The sequence below is a fragment of the Abramis brama genome, assembly GCF_963993115.1.
Source record: "Abramis brama genome assembly, chromosome: 11".
NCBI lineage: Eukaryota > Metazoa > Chordata > Actinopteri > Cypriniformes > Leuciscidae > Abramis > Abramis brama.
In genome coordinates this window covers 41,690,959-41,708,458 of record NC_139973.1, presented here as the reverse complement: position 1 = coordinate 41,708,458, position 17,500 = coordinate 41,690,959, and the positions used below count along the sequence as shown (strand labels likewise).

At 40.9% G+C, this 17,500-nt stretch overlaps 2 protein-coding genes across 2 annotated transcripts in view; one reads left to right on the top strand and one right to left on the bottom strand.

The window, feature by feature from the left end:
* cacna1ib (calcium voltage-gated channel subunit alpha1 Ib) overlaps nt 1-10,926 on the bottom strand; it is a 108,383-nt gene extending 97,457 nt beyond the window's left edge. Inside the window, exons 1-2 of the mRNA XM_084129602.1 lie at nt 10,841-10,926; nt 4,755-5,011 (exon numbers count right to left, since the gene is read on the bottom strand). Coding sequence (XP_083985728.1) covers nt 4,755-5,011; nt 10,841-10,925 — 342 coding nt within the window. The 5' untranslated portion in view covers nt 10,926. The remainder of the gene's footprint in view (nt 1-4,754; nt 5,012-10,840) is intronic.
* Nucleotides 1-17,500, top strand: part of LOC311091863 (uncharacterized protein) — a gene marked incomplete at both ends in the record, with an annotated part of 463,820 nt that overhangs the window by 330,783 nt on the left and 115,537 nt on the right. The window contains one exon of the mRNA XM_084127970.1: nt 11,670-11,736. Within this exon, the coding sequence (XP_083984096.1) occupies nt 11,670-11,736 (67 nt within the window). The remainder of the gene's footprint in view (nt 1-11,669; nt 11,737-17,500) is intronic.

Below are 17,500 nucleotides of genomic sequence, written 5' to 3'. Positions count from 1 at the left end.
TATTTTTACATTCTCTCTTTTTGCGTTTGTAATATTATTTTATTTTTTTTACCCCTTAACAGATCCTGTATCAATTAAGTAACTTTAGATTTGATAAAAAGGGACAGGTCTTTTAAAATAACTATTTACATCACTATACCATTTACAACATCAGCTACAGCTGTAGTTACAAACTAAAAATGTTAATTTTATCTGAAATGCTGTTTTTCTTGAGAATTATTCTCACGTCTGTTAATGTAGTATAACATTACAGATTTTTGTCCGTTGTTATTTTTTGCATTTTTATTTTTACATTCTTATGTATATTTAGAATCTTTTTTTTTTCTTTTTTTTTTACCACACAACAGATCTTGTATCAGTTTAGTAACTTTAGATTTGAAGAAAACGGGGCAGGTCTTGAAAAAGATCTACTTACATCACTATAATTTCAACATTAGCTTTCTACTCATTTTAGAGAATTCTGTTACAAACTCACCCATGTCCATTTCATGTGTTATTGCTTTTTCATGAGCTAAAAACACAAGGTTTTCCTTTTGGAACAAGAAATCTGTGCATGTTGTGTTTTATTAGGCTACAGAGTGTGGTAAGTCATCATGAAGATTCAAACTTCGCAGGAAGTTTGATTGACAGGCGATCTGACCAATCATAATCCGCCATCTGCGTCCGACAAAGCAGTCAGGAGAGTTAGTAGATTAACGTTGGAGGATTTGAACTTGAAAAGCGGAGTGTACTGACGTCTTTCCACGGTTAAAACAACATTCCTTCTGATGTTCATTTACTGTATGTTTATTTGATGCTATAAATGAACTAGAAGGAAGAGATGATCGGTTCACCAGCAGCTTTAACTGAGGCTCTACAGCGATCTGTCAGACACATTAAAGAGCCACAAAACGGTATTTATTTTTTAAATTGCGTTAAAAAATGACCAAATTTGAAAGTTGAGACTTTGTTTCATATTAAAAGTAACCTGATCTGTCCTGTCTGTCAGCGCGTTTTCAGCGTCCTTTCTGCTCCACGATGTATGTTTCACTGCATAAGAACATGGTGTGTAGCGTGAGAGCAGCAATTGAATAGCCTATTGAAGATTGAACAATTTTGTGATTAGCTGTTATGTGGTGTGGGGCCAAGGTGGGCCAAGCTTCTGATTGGGTGGGCCAGGCCCACCCTGGCCCCCCCGTGGAGCCGGGCCTGGTGTCAGTGTTTCTGAACTCCTGAAACGCCTCCATTGTAGTCTTGAGTTTCTTCCGGGAACACGTCACAATATTCCTCATTATAATAATTCATGCGCAGAATAAAGGGGCGGGGCCTGGTTGAGTTAGTTAGTAGTGTGTTAAACTGGCGGTTATGGAAAGGGGCGGGACATTTCCCAAACACACTCGAAGCGCTCGACCAATCACAACACACTGCTCCAGCCGACCAATCAGAGCACAGTGTGCTTTTCAGGAGGAGGGGCTTCATAGAGAAGCTGTTTTCAAACCAGTTTTCTGAACACTCCCGTCTGTCATCAGTCAGAGGCAAAAAGTCCCGCCCCTAAACTCACTCGATTGGTTGAGTCAGAATTTCACGTCTAGTCGCTCAAAAAAACAGATTACAAGATCACACATTTGAGACAGAATGAGACTTTTTCCTCCATAAACATAAGAAAAAGACAAAAGATTTGACATATGCGTCAGCAATGCTTCTATCGCTTGTTTCTGTACTCTTTCAGAAGATGTGTAATAGCGCCACCTACTGTATAATAATGAAAACAAGGATTGCCGGACAAACAATGGCAGGGAACGAGTTAATGGAGACTGTCACAACATTATTTGAATTAATTCTTCCACTGTGGCTGATTATCATCATCAGTTTCCAAACTAGACTAACCTGACCGTCTAGAGTTCATCTGACGCATGCGATTCCAGCAACAACAGACACTCGAAACACCCAAACAGAGAGACTCAGTGATCACAAGAATCATTCCAGCACACACACACACACACACACACACACGGACAAACACCTGAGCGCCTCTTCAGAGCCATTCTGATCTTAATAAAAGACGCCTGACATTTAGAGACATTATTCACTACTGGAACTGAAGAAATGCGAGAGGACAGAGGAGAAGAATGCAACTGAGGATGAGAGACACTGACACACTGGGCGAGAGAGAGAGAGAGAGAGAGAGAGAGAGAGAGAGAGAGAGGGCGAGATGTCATCTCTGCACAGTAACACTGATGTCTGAAGAGGTCAAGCACCAGCTGAGAGACACTAAAGATTCAGATCAGATACTGAAGACCATTCAGTGTGTTCATATTCTGACAGCGGATCATCCGTACGTCAATCACTGTCATCGGGGCGCTGATCTGGTTTGCCTGAAGTCTATCTGAAGAGGATCTAGTCACTGGATTGACAAGGTTTGATTTTCATCTTGGGTTGCAAAATTAATCGAAACAAAGCCAAAATCGTGATATGTCTTGGCACAATTATCAAATGGCAAAGGCTGTGATTTAAGTAAATGAATACATGCGCTGCGAGTTTCAGAGTGAAGTGCAGAACTATGTTCATTTACACTCGAACATCTCATGATCTGCTGTTTTTTTCCAAGCGGCAACCTTCCGGTCTCTCTCTTGAATCCAACACTGAAGTGTCTTAAACTGCAGTTCATCCACTGGCCACTAGAGGCCGGCTGCAGAAGAGACTCAATCCCATAAACACCCATGTTAAAATGCCCAACTTTACAGCAGAAAAAAGCATGTTTACAGTCTGGTGCAAAAAGTGGTTTTGGTCTATATCGCTAATTTTGCTCTTCATGACGACTGTGAGGGGGTGAATATTTTTATAACTCATCCGTTTAAATTATATCAAGCCTTAAAGTTCTGCATAATTAAGGGCGTGGCCACTTGAGTGACAGGTGGATTGCTGCTGATGTCACTACTAGCCGTTTGTCTGTTAGCGTCACGTCACCTCAGCTAATCCGCCTCTCTACACATTTCCGTTTATCCGGGAGTGACGCTGCCAAGATGGAGACGGCCGGCTCCGCCCACTCTGGGCTTCAGAAACGCTCTTCAGAAACACTACGAGTGACGTCACGCACACTACGAACATATTTATTTACAGTCTATAGTTTCTTCAGATTCTCACAGTAAAAGCTGCTCCACATGAACTTCATCTGCATCTGCTCTGAGTTTGAGTCGCTTGAAAACTAAACATTCGCCAATCATCTTCCCCTGCAGTTTTACATCTAAAGTTTGATGGTCTAATGTTTAAAATATGAGAAATCCCAATCAGATTTTTCCTAAATCATGCAACCCTAGTTTCATCACATCAGATCTCTGGCAAACATCCAGAGTTTTGACGCTCATGTCCACATTACATTCATCATCACGAGCCTGTGCTTACGGAGTTATCCACGTCTGATCTCAGATGTACAAGCATGGCCTCAGCATCACATAAAACAACTCAATCACTTTAGATGCCAGTCAGACTGTCTAAGCGGGCGATTCCTGGCTAGAATAAACCAATAAAATGCCAACTGAATGACTATATCTGAGGTGAGACTGACATTTCAGATTTCTTCTCCATCACATCTGAGCTGGAATAACAGACATTAAAAGTAAGAGGATCTTTAAGAAGGAAGATATCCAGCTGTAATATCTCTCTCACACACTGTAATTATATTCTCAGAACAAAAACACTCCGCCGCTGATTTATCATTATATTGTGGCATTATATTTTCATCACAGAAAACGGTTCATTATTATTCACAGTTGTGCTGAAAGTCAGCCTGGGAATGAGATCACTGAAGGAGAGCGAAGCGAGTCCAGAAAGCAGACGCCATGTGACACGGTTAAACCGCATGTTTCGTAACACGCCGAACGGGAAAGTACTGTGACACGCGGATCAAATGATATGCATTTAATATGCAGGTATTCTGGACCAATGAGATCTGACTGTGGGCGGGGCTTACCAGTGCAACACTGCAGAAATTATAGGGCCCGATAAAATCCTTTTTTTCCCCAGATTCCATTTTGTTTTATCCCAGATTCCATTTTTTACATTTACATTTTTCTATGGTTTAATGATTAAATAAAATTTTAGTCATTAAAAAATATGTCTAATGAACTGAAGTCATGAAACTTATAAAATTGAACAATTTATTAAAAATTGTATAAAAAAAAAATCCATTGAAATTATGAAATCCATTTTATTTTCCATAAATTCTGTTTTATTTGATCCCAAATTCCATTTTTTTTTCCTGTTTTTTCTGGATTCCATTTTTTTTTTCTGGAATGTTTTGATGGTCGAATAAAATTGTAATAAAAATCACGTGAATTTTTTTCTGGACTCGGTTTTTATTGGTTTAATTCAATTTTAATAATCAAAAAGCAGGTCTAATCAATATAATTTCTTAAACTTCAACAACATAATTTATTAGGTTTTTTTTACAATAATGTTTTTTTTCTGGATTTATGATGTGAAAAAGTTGATGATCAAATCAAGGCATAAAATATAAATTTTATTTACCATTATTATTGTGACTTTGAGAAGTACATTCTACTATACAATAGTATTATATTTCTGTCATAATTTCTTCAAGTTAAACCAAACTTTTATTTTGACGGTTTGTCAAAGACCTTTGAGTAACTGTGTGTAAATGCGGCCCTTAGAAACATTATCTAAGTGATTGACAAACTTAAATATCCACACAAACACAGTTAACGCAGTGTTCTTCAGGGTAAACCCGCGGAGGGTAAAGGATATGGGCTGGAGACCATCCGCAGGCAGAAGCTGCGAGGAAACGTGGACTGTTTGAGGCAGAAGAAAACGATGGGCGCCAACTCTGGGTACGGGACGACTAGAGCGCTCAACTCACTGCTGACATCATCAGCCACTTCCTGTTCCTGCTCCACAGGCTCCGCCTCTTCTTCAACAAGCCCCTCCCAGCCAGGAGAGGCACGCAGGTCCACGTGTGGCTCCGCCCCCTCCGAGGCAGGCCCCTCCCCCTCTGATGTCATGGCTTTAGACCCACCTGCAATGAAAGAGACCATTAATTCAATTCAATTCAGTTCACATTTATTTGTATAGTGCTTTTCACGATACACATCCTTTCATAGCAGCTTTACAGAAAGTGCATGAGTCCACATTACAATTTACAGTGATCTGTTATCAGAGGAAACTGTCGAAGTTATGTATTTCAGAAATGTCAATAATCACAGTTAGCGAAAAAGGTATTTATTTAAACTGTTATAATTTAATGCAGAAACAACGAGCTCATTGAAGTAATGAATACTGGTTTGTAAACAAATTATTATGACATATAGAAAAATGTATTTCAGAATTTAAATTAGTTTAACTTCACATTAATGTTACAATCATCTTTTATGAAGTATTTGCATGTATTTGCTTTTATTTAAATCTGCATATTTTCAAAATGTTTCTATTTAAATGTATTTCAGAAATGTACATATACAAAATCACAGTTAGCGAAAAAGGAATTAACTTAAACTATGTAATAATTTAATGCAGAAACAATGAGCTCATTGAAGTAATGAATACTGGTTTGTAAACAAATGATTATGATGATTTAGAAAAATTCCATGAATGACGTCAAATCAGAGAAACTAAGTTAAACAAGCTCCTTTATAACAGAGTTTTCTTTAAGTCCTTGGAAGAGTTAGTTCTGCACACATTTATCTATTAATACAGATGAACAAAAATAAACGAGTTAAAGGTGGACTGGGAGAAAGCTAAATAAACGGGTTGTTATAAACACTCCTGTAGCGGCACATGAAGAACGAGATGCTCTATCATTCTGCTCTTCATATTTCACTTTTGATGGTTTATTATAGCAATATTTCAGTCTGAAATTATCACTTATTCACCCTCACGTTGATGGAACACAAGAAGATTTTTTCTGTCCATCCAATGAAAGTCAATGGGGTCCAATATTGTTGTTGACGTTCTTGAAAATATCTTATTTTGTGTTTGGTGAGTAAATGATGACAGAACGAGCATTTCTAGGTGAACGATCACGTTTAATGTGAAGAATATTCTGCGTGTGTCACCACATGAACTTTAAGCAGAAATATAAATAAAATAAGACACACATCACGACAGATGTTTTGAATCACAGTCTGATTTAAATAATGAGTTAGCTAACCAGTTGACTAACTAGAGACGTATTTAATCTGAGTTGTGGTGCTTGAGCTTCAGTTTCCACTGAACGCATGAATAGTGACACGTACACCGTGAAGGAAATGTCACTTATGATAAACGTGTCTGTCACGTGAACAAATGTGAATGCATTTACTCACAAAGATCGTTTTTTACTCACATTAGCACCCTGATGAGTGTTTATTTTGGATGCTGTCAGTGTAATGATCCCTGTTATGTTCCCCAGCACAAACTCTTTAACCTGTTCGACATCTCAATCCATCATCCAGCCCGCCCTGAGCGACGGTGTGTGTGTGAGTGTGTGTGTGTGTGTGTGTGTGTGTGTGTGTGTGTGTGACTGTGTGTGTGTGACTGTGTGTGTGTGACTGTACTGTGTGTGTGTCTTGAGTTAGTGTGTATCTGTGTGAGTATGTGTGTGTGTGAGAGAGTGTGTCTGAGTGAGTGAGTGTGTGTGTGTGTGTGCGTAACAAAAAATGTAATTGAAAGTATTTATAAATTATTTATAATTATTATTTATATTGTTTTATTTCTAATTATGTATTTATTGTTTAATGTAATTAAATTATTTATATATAATTATAAATAAAAATGCATAAATGTTACTTTTTTTCCAATTGCTAACACAATTATTGCACACGCACAGCACAATTATTTAAACTGACACACAGAGAGCAAAACCTCTTCTCAAGTCTCCAAGGGGTCAGCCCTATGTTCCCACGGCCCTATGTTCCCACATTTCTAAGAAATTTTTTTTTTTACTGAAAATTTTGAAAATTAGGCCCTTTGTTCCCACAGGCCTATGTTCCCACAACCATATGTCCTCACAGCCCTATGTTCCCACAGTCCTATGTTCTCTCATTTAACTATGTCCCCTATGAAGGGTAGGTTTTAGTGCTTGTGCTGGTACAGGGATAGCCCAATTACATCCCAGACAAGTCTCCCTCCTGTGAGGGGTAGGTTTAGGTATGTTAGGGTGGGAACATAGACATGCTCCCGTCTCCAAAAGTCTAAACACATTTTCTGCTTTACACACATTTTGCAATTCAAAATGGCACTTTTTAAACACACTGAACACAGTTCTCTGCATAACACACAACAATCTGACATAAAGTCACATGTTTGCCATTTCAAAACACTGCCATTCAAAATGACACTCCATGATCTGATTGGCCGATACATGTGTCACCTGACCAAACACCTCAATGCTTAACTGTTAACACTTCAATCTTTTTCAGTTTACTGTTTTTGTGAGCATATTTGTGTTCAGTCCAATGTAAATATATCTGCTGTGCATATGTTGCACTGACTTGTTTGGTGAAAAATAAAAAAATAAATGTTTCAACAGCATGTGTGTGTTTCTGCAAATATTTCTGTGCATGTGAACAATCTGAAGAATTTTCTACAATTTGAACTATTTCAGTATTATGGCAAAGCATACCAAAGATGAGAGTGCTCTTCATTACGCCCAACAGTGTGTAGTTGGTTAGACAAAAATCTGCTAATATGAATGAAGTGTGTGCCATTTTGTGCAAAAGTTTGGTTTTGATAATGCTATAGTTTTGGTTGCAGTGCTTCATTTTGCAGGATATATTAGGCATTTTGCAGTTTGGGTGTGTGGTTTTGTGAATTGTGTTAAGTATTTTGATAAAACCAGGCTAGTTTGCAAAATTGTGTGTTAGCAATTGGAAAAAACTGTAAATACAGGCCTTTTTTTATTGTACAGGAGTTGTTTGACGTATGAATGAGAGGACACGCATGTGTGTATCACACGGATCTCACTAACACACACAATCATCCTTTGAAAACATCACAAATGATTTTTAAGCTGGAGCGTCTCATTTACATGAGCAGAGACGTTTACGGACATGAGAGAAAAACTACATCTAGGTGAAATCTGATGAAATCTGAGAGAGAAAGCCATGAAAAACTATAACAACTGCTTTGCCGTCAAATATTAATATTACAGGTGAAAATCTGTGAGAAAATATGACACAAACAGATGCGTGTGCTGAGAATCTGTTTACAGTCGGAGCAGAGCGGAAATCTGCAGTATAAACATCCTGACGGACACAAACCTCAATCTCACTCCACTCACGCTCTTCTGAAAGGAGTCGCATGATGGAAAACAGCACTGGATTCACTCACAAACCTTCGTGACATCATAGCTCATTAACATACGACAGAACTGAGCAACTGATGAACGACAGTATGAGCTCCAACAGCCAATCAGGGCACAGCTCATTTACATACAGACCTAAATGAGTCTGAAAGGTACAGTAGATTAAAGTGAAAAGTTAAACTAAATTATGTCTGTTTAATTTTTAATCTTCAGAATAAGGTGCTTTAAGCTCTTAAATCTGCAGTGTTTTGTCACTGCAGCACTGGTAAAAATAGCATGTGATGTGTGTAATAAATCAGCGCTGTGTGTTTCCTGTCTGAGAGAGAAGCAGTAATCTGTTCCTCATCCATTGGGCCCTATAATTTGAATAATAGAGACACAAGTCCACTCCAGTCCACACTGAGACAACACAGACAACTCTGAGTCAACGCAGAGAAAACTCAGTCAATGCGGAGAGAAAACGCTGAGACAACACAGTCAATGCTGAGACAACACAGAGAAAACGCTGAGAAAATGTTAAGACAACGCAGACACAACGCTGACAACGCAGAGAAAACGCAGAGACAATGCAGAGAAAACGCTGAGAAAACGCTGAGACAGCACAGAGTCAAAGCAGAGAAAACACACATTCAACGCTGTGAAAATGTTAAGACAACGCAGAGAAAGTTGAGACAACGCAGTCAACACAGTCAATGCTGAGACAATGCAGAGAAAATGCAGAGACAGCACAGAGTCAAAGCAGAGAAAACACACAGTCAACGCTGACAATGCAGAGAAAAATCTGAGACAATGCAGAGAAAACGCTGAGAAAACGCAGAGACAGCGCAGTCAAAGCAGAGAAAACGCACAGTCAACACTGACAATGCAGAGAAAACATTGAGACAACACAGAGAAAACGTTGAGACAACGCAGAGAAAACAGTCAGTGCTGAGAAAACGGTGAGACAATGCAGTCAACACACAGTCAAAGCTGAGACAATGCAGAGACAACGCAGAGAAAACGCAGTCAACGCTGACAACGCAGAGAAAATGTTAAGACAACGCAGACACAACGTAGAGAAAACACTGAGACAACGCAGAGACAATACAGAGAAAATTGAGACAACACAGAGACAATGCAGAGAAAATGTTAAGACAACACAGAGAAAGTTGAGACAACGCAGTCAACACAGTCAATGCTGAAACAATGCAGAAAATGCAGAGACAGCACAGTCAAAGCAGAGAAAACACACAGTCAACGCTGACAATGCAGAGAAAACGCAGAGACAATGCAGAGAAAACGCTGAGAAAACGCTGAGACAGCACAGAGTCAAAGCAGAGAAAACACACAGTCAACGCTGACAATGCAGAGAAAAATCTGAGACAATGCAGAGAAAACTCTGAGAAAACACAGAGACAGCGCAGTCAAAGCAGAGAAAACGCACAGGCAACGCTGACAACGCAGAGAAAACACAGTCAACGCAGAGAAAACATTGAGACAACACAGTCAATGCTGAGACAACACAGAGAAAACGCTGAGAAAATGTTAAGACAACGCAGAGAAAGTTTTGAGACAACGCAGTCAACACAGTCAATGCTGAGACAATGCAGAGAAAATGTCAAATCAGAGAAAACACACAGTCAACGCTGACAACGCAGAGAAAACGCAGAGAAAAATCTGAGACAATGCTGAGAAAACGCACAGGCAACACTGACAACGCAGAGAAAACATTGAGACAACACAGAGAAAACAGTCAGTGCTGAGAAAACGGTGAGACAATGCAGTCAACACACAGTCAAAGCTGAGACAATGCAGAGAAAACGCAGTCAACGCTGACAACGCAGAGAAAATGTTAAGACAACGCAGACACAACGTAGAGAAAACACTGAGACAACGCAGAGACAATGCAGAGAAAATTGAGACAACGCAGAGGAAGTTGAGACAATGCGGAGACAACGCACAGTCAACGCTGAGACAACACAGAGAAAACAGTCAATGCAGAGTAAACGTTGAGACAACGCAGAGAAAATGCTGAGACAACGCAGAGAAAACAGAGAAAACGTTGAGTCAACGCAGAGAAAACTTTGAGTCAACGCAGAGAAAACACAGAGAAAACTTTGAGTCAACGCAGAGAAAACACAGAGAAAACGTTGAGTCAACGCAGAGAAAACGTAGAGAAAATGCTGAGACAACACAACAATACACAATAGCTGCTCATTTGCATGAAGTTGAACTTTTCTCAACACAGTGACATCAATGACGCGACCAATCAGCACTTGCAGTCACAGAAATCGCATCTCATTTCTGTATGTCACTGCATATGTGAGGAAACTGAATAAAAGATCTTGAGTGAATGATATTGGTAAATATATATGATATATATATGACATGATGAGCTCCATACGTCTGCTGATCTCTACATGAGCGTGACACGCATTCAGCTTGTGATAGACGAGGTCATCATGAAGAACTGGACCACGTTACTATGGTAAAACACTACATCTCTCTGAAACCCAGACAAACACAGAGCAGCCCGTCTGAAGATACAGAACATTTTTATGATCCAGAATCACTGAACACACACACCTGTGAGCGCTGAACTCATTCCTTCTGCTCGCACACACATAGAAGACAAACCCGAACGTCCAGAGCGATTACAGGAATTCAACATCCACACACACAGAAATATCTCAGGATCTATAATCGCACGTCTATATCGAGCTCTATATAATCCACACAGCCTAAACACACACACACACACACACACACACACATATTGCATAACGTGACAATTTATATAAGTGTAAAACACACACCTACACACTCTTGTTTAACAGAGAGTCAGAAACAGAAGGAGGTAAAGAACGAGACACGAGATGAATCAGAACAAGAGAACGTGCACAGAACACAAACACTCACACACACACATACACTCAGGGTGTATACACTCACACACTCACTCACTCACAGTCGTTCACACTCACAGTCACTCAGTCGCTCACACTCACTCACTCACTCACTCACTCACACACACACTCACAGTTGCTCACACTCACTCACTCGCTCACACTCACACTCACAGTCACTCACACTCGCTCACACTCACTCACACACACTCACAGTTGCTCACACTAGCTCACTCACTCGCTCACACACAGTCGCTCATACACACACACTCAGTCGCTCACACTCACTCACTCACACGTACACACAGTCGCTCACACACTCGCTCACACTCACACACTCACTCAAACTCACACTCACTCACTCACTCACTCACTCACACTCACTCATTCACACACTCGCTCACACACACACACACACACACTCACAGTTGCTCAAACTCGCTCACTCACACGCACACAGTCGCTCACACACTCGCTCACTCACACACTCGCTCTAACTCACACACTCGCTCTCACTCACACTCACACACTCGCTCAAACTCACACTCACTCACACACACACTCGCTCACTCACTCACAATCACTCACACACTCGCTCACACACTCACTCACACTCACTCACACTCACTCACACACTCGCTCACACACTCACTCACTCACTCACACAGTCGCTCACACTCACTCACTCACACGCACACACAGTCGCTCACACAGTCGCTCACACACTCGCTCAAACTCACACTCACTCACACACTCGCTCACTCACTCACACTCACTCAAACTCACACACACTCACAGTTGCTCACACTCGCTCACTCACTTGCTCACACACAGTCGCTCACACACACACACACACACTCAGTCGCTCACACTCACTCACACGCACCCACAGTCGCTCACACACTCGCTCACACTCACACACTCGTTCAAACTCACACTCACACACTCGCTCACACACTCACTCACTCACACACTCACTCATTCACTCACACTCGCTCACACTCACTCCCACTCACTCCCACACAGTCGCTCACACACACTCAGTCGCCCTCACTCACTCGCTCACACACTCGCTCACACTCGCTCCCACTCACTCCCACACAGTCGCTCACACTAGGGTTGGGCGATGTCCCCTAAATTGGCAGTTGACGATGTTTACAGTAAAACATCGCGATGGACGATGATATCGTGGGGTGGAGTTATAATATTATTATTTAAAACCTGCTTTTTTTCAATAAAATTTCAACAGTAGTAATTATTAGGTCCATAGACAACTAAAAACAAACATATATTCAGCAAACAATAAATAAGTTGCAATATAGAATTAATTGTGCAGGGCTTTCACTGTGAGGTTGAGTTACCAACTGATGAACATAAATCCTCTTCGTGTGCGTGTGTGTGAGAGAGAGAATGCACACACAGTACTTACATCTACTGTGTTTACGGGAATACTCGACTTGGCATTTTGATATATCTCTGTGTTTATTTGGCCGTTTAGGCGCGCAACCGAAGGGCTGCTTTGCTTGTCCGTGTTGCGCTCGGAGCGCGCGCACAGCATCCTGTCAGTACAATTCAGTTCTCTTTCGCGACTTATCGCGCTTTTAATATTTCTTTTCAATATAAAGCACATCTTGCTCTTTTTGTTTTTTTCATCCTGCGGCAAAAATGAAAGTACCCGCGGCCAGCGGGTGAAATGTTTCGAAATGTCACTTTGCACAGCAAAGCACCCGTTTCAATAAAATTATATATTAAAGTTTATAAAGCCTACTTTAATTTTCGCTGCTGTTCTAAAATGGTTTTCGCCAGCTTGAATCCCAGTGCAGGAGCTGTAACTGTTAGGTTACCACAGAAACGTAAGCAGTTAGTTGATTGCTGTGGTGACTCGACACTCGCGAACAGCACTGAACACGCACTTTTGCCGGTACAACTTGAATATTATTATTATTATCATAAACTTTTCATTATTTTATTTTTTATCGATCGTTTGTTGGTAAAGGGTGAGAGACCTTGCGAGACATGATTTTTGCCAAAGAACCAGGTGTGGCTCGCGAGCCATAAGTTCCCAACCACTGGTGTACACGAGTCAATAGATTACGTGACTATTTCACGAACTGCCGTGAGACTGGGCTGGTCTGACAGGGTGGGGGGCGTGGCTCACTCAATGATATCGTCCATCGGCACAACCCTAGCTCACACTCACACACACTCAGTCGCCCACACTCACTCACTCACTCACACTCACACTCAGTCGCTCACACACTCACTCATACACTCACACAAACGCTCACACACTCACTCACTCACACTCGCTCACACTAACTCACTCACACACAGTCGCTCACACACTCACTCACACACTCACACACTCGCTCACACTAACTCACTCACACACAGTCGCTCACACACACTCAGTCGCCCACACTCACTCACTCACACGCACACACAGTCGGTCACACACTCGCTCACACTCACACACTCGCTCACTCACTCATTCACACACTCGCTCACACTCTCACAGTTGCTCACACTCACTCACTCAGTCGCTCACACACACTCACATGCACAGTCGCTCACACACTCGCTCAAACTCACACTCGCTCACTCACTCACACTCACTCACTCACACACACACACTCACAGTTGCTCACACTCGCTCACTCACTCGCTCACACACAGTCGCTCACACGCACACACACTCACTCACACGCACACACTCACTCACTCACATTCACACACACTCGCTCACACTCACACACTCACACTCGCTCACACGCACACACTCGCTCAAACTCACACTCACTCACTCACTCACTCACACTCACTCACACTCACTCACACACTCGCTCACACTCACACACTCACTCACACTCGCTCACACTCACACACTAGCTCACACACTCGCTCACACTCACACTCAGTCGCTCACACACTCACACACTCGCTCACACACTCACTCAAACACACTCGCTCACACTCACTCACACACACTCGCTCACACTCACTCACTCGCTCACTCACTCACACTCACTCACACTTACTCACACACTCGCTCACACTCACACTCAGTCGCTCACACACTCACACACTCGCTCACACACACTCGCTCACACTCACTCACACACACTCGCTCACACTCACTCACTCACTCACACACTCGCTCTCACACACACACACACACTCACACTCTCACACACACACACACTCGCACTCACACACTCACAAACACACTCACTCACTCACTCACTCGCGCACACACACACACACACACACTCAGTAACTTAACATCAATGAAAACAGCCAAAATAAGAGGTTAAAATTATACTGTGCATAAAAAGCAAAGCCTTTTAATAGGACATTAAGATTTGTTCATGACAAACACGTTTACTCCATATTTTCATTTCTTAAATGCATCTTTTGAGGGTTTTTTTTGTGCAATTCTCATTGATATTTCTCATAATTATAATCTGTTTTAACTGCACTACCATAAAAATACTGTAATACAAAGATTTCATCTTTTTAATTAGCCTAAAGACATTCAGTAAATACTACCATGATGAACAAATACTTAATTGAAATATAAATATATACTGTATATATATTGTTTGTTTCACATTAGTATAATGAGAATATAATAAACATGATTTAATTATCATGAACATAATGTCACAATGCAAAATAATACCATAGTTTATTAGATATTATTTCATAATAATTTGTTTATTTTGATTTAGGAGATTAAGTGCATATGAGCCGGATGTGTTCCTGACAGGGTTTGCTTCATTCCTCTTCCTCTCTGGACAAGAAACAAATGCGGTAACACTTTATTTTTTTAAGGTGACATTGTTACACGTGTTATAAGTAAATAAATACATACTATAGTAATAACATTAAATTATGCAATGCATAATTCCAAGCAACTAACCCTAACCCAATACTAAGAGCATCTAGTTAATTAATATTACTCAGTTCTTATTTGTGTAATTAACATCACCTTAAAATAAAGTGTAGAAGACAGAGAGATAGACAGACAGTTACATGGATTTCAGTGGAAATGTTTTCTGTAGAGTCTACATGGAGCAGCTCATGATTGATCTCTCTGCGTGGGCAACACACACACACACACACACACACACACACACTCCTGTCTCTCTCCTGTCTCCCCCTGTAATTAATCCCACCTGCTAATAAACAATCCCAATGCAAATAGCTGCTGGGTAATTGTGTTTGTGTCCTGAAGTGAAATAATCAGACAACACCTCTCTCAGCAGACATCCTCAATGGTAAAAATGATTCATAAATAAAATAAAACACTAGACTAGATTAATGTGTGTGTGAAAAAAGAGATCACACACATCATCATGGATGTGATTGGACAGGGGTTGAGTGTGATGTTGCTTTTATACAACAGTTAAAAATGTAAAAATCACTATAATCTAGGAAGTTCATATCAGGCAATTGACATGTCACACAAAATAGTCAGTAATTCTGTTCAATTCCACACACTCAACCAATTGGAACACTCTGAACACTCGGAACACTCGGAACACCTCTTGACCAATTGGAACACTCAGAATGAACCAATCAGAACACTTGGAACACTGCTTGACCAGTCGAAACTCAGAATGTCAGTCAACCAGTCGGAACACTCGGAATGCCACTCAACCAATCGGAAAAACTGCTTGACCAGTCGAAACACTCGGAATGCCAGTCAACCAATTGGAACATCGCTAGACTAGTTGGAACACTCAAAATGCAACTCAACCAATCAGAACACTCGTAACACCTCTTGACCAATTGGAACACTCAGAATGCCAGGACCAAAACGGTTAAATAATCAATAAATCTCTAATCACTTCATCTCCTAAATGTTTCTCTGATTGTGATATTTGGCTCATGAATAATAATTAGGTAAATAACACTATTATATATGGTATTCCATGTGTGAGCTTTGCTATAAACGCGCACACACACACACACACACACACACACACACACACACACGCACACACACACACAGCTGAGCAGCGTTTGAGTTGACTCATTAAGCACTAAACAATCAGTGTTACTGTCAGTCACACAGCGTTCATCCGCTCAACCGTCCTGATGTCCAGACTGTAGTCAAAACACTCACTGAATCACACACACACACACACACACACACCAGTGAGCTGCTTTAAACACACAGATCTATATGAAGATCTCAGAAGGTTCTGCAGTACAAAAGTAAATATAGCATTCATTCAGTACCATAATGTACATCAAAGTACAGGACTTTCATGTAAGGCACATTCAAGACAGAATTTGATCATCTTACTCAACAAATATTAATTTGACTATGAGCATCAAATTATAACTAAACCTGAAGCAAATGGAGACGTTTGGACGGACAGAACGTTCCTGATGTGAAGATGATGAAGACAGACCATGAGATACAGTGACTTTAACAAAGTGAACAATAATATGATCAAAGACATCAATGTTCAAAAAACTATTACATTTATTGATCTTATTTGATAGGAATGCACAATTTATTCAAGAATAATTAGTGTAACTGCGGTTTATAGTGATGCAGCAATACAGATTAAAACTGTGCATTAATACAGAATATGTTTCAGTGTTTATCTGCATTTTACGATGACTTCAAAGGCAGAGTTTACAGTCTGAAATATCAGTTTTATAATCATATTATTAAGAAGGAGGAAAGAACCAGTCGGACACATGTCGTTGCTTTTCTTGAATGGACTGAAATATTGATGATGGTTATTAATAACAACATCATTTCACCAAAGACACGAAAACCTTCTGAGTTTCACCTGGGTGTTTCCCCGGTAACAGAGAGAGAGCGAGAGAGAGAGAGAGAGAGAGAGAGAGAGAGAGAGAGAGAGAGAGAGAGAGAGAGAGAGAGTGAGAGAGAGTGCGAGAGAGTGAGAGAGAGAGAGAGAGAGTGAGAGAGAGAGAGAGAGAGAGAGAGAGAGAGTGCGAGAGAGAGAGATAGATAGAGAGAGAGAGAGAGAGAGAGAGAGAGTGAGAGAGAGAGAGAGAGAGAGAGAGAGAGAGAGTGAGAGAGAGTGCGAGAGAGAGAGATAGATAGAGAGAGAGAGAGAGAGAGAGAGAGAGAGAGAGAGAGAGAGAGAGAGAGAGCTGCTGCAACGACATGACAACATCTGCTGACAGAACACACACACACACATACACACACACACACACACACAGGCAGCTGTCTGGAGTGACATCAGCTGCTCAAGTCGGGAATTACTCACAACATTCTAATTTATATACTAGACTTTTTAGTCTCACTGCTACAGTGCCACAGTATGGTGTTGTGGAGGTTGCTAGGGTG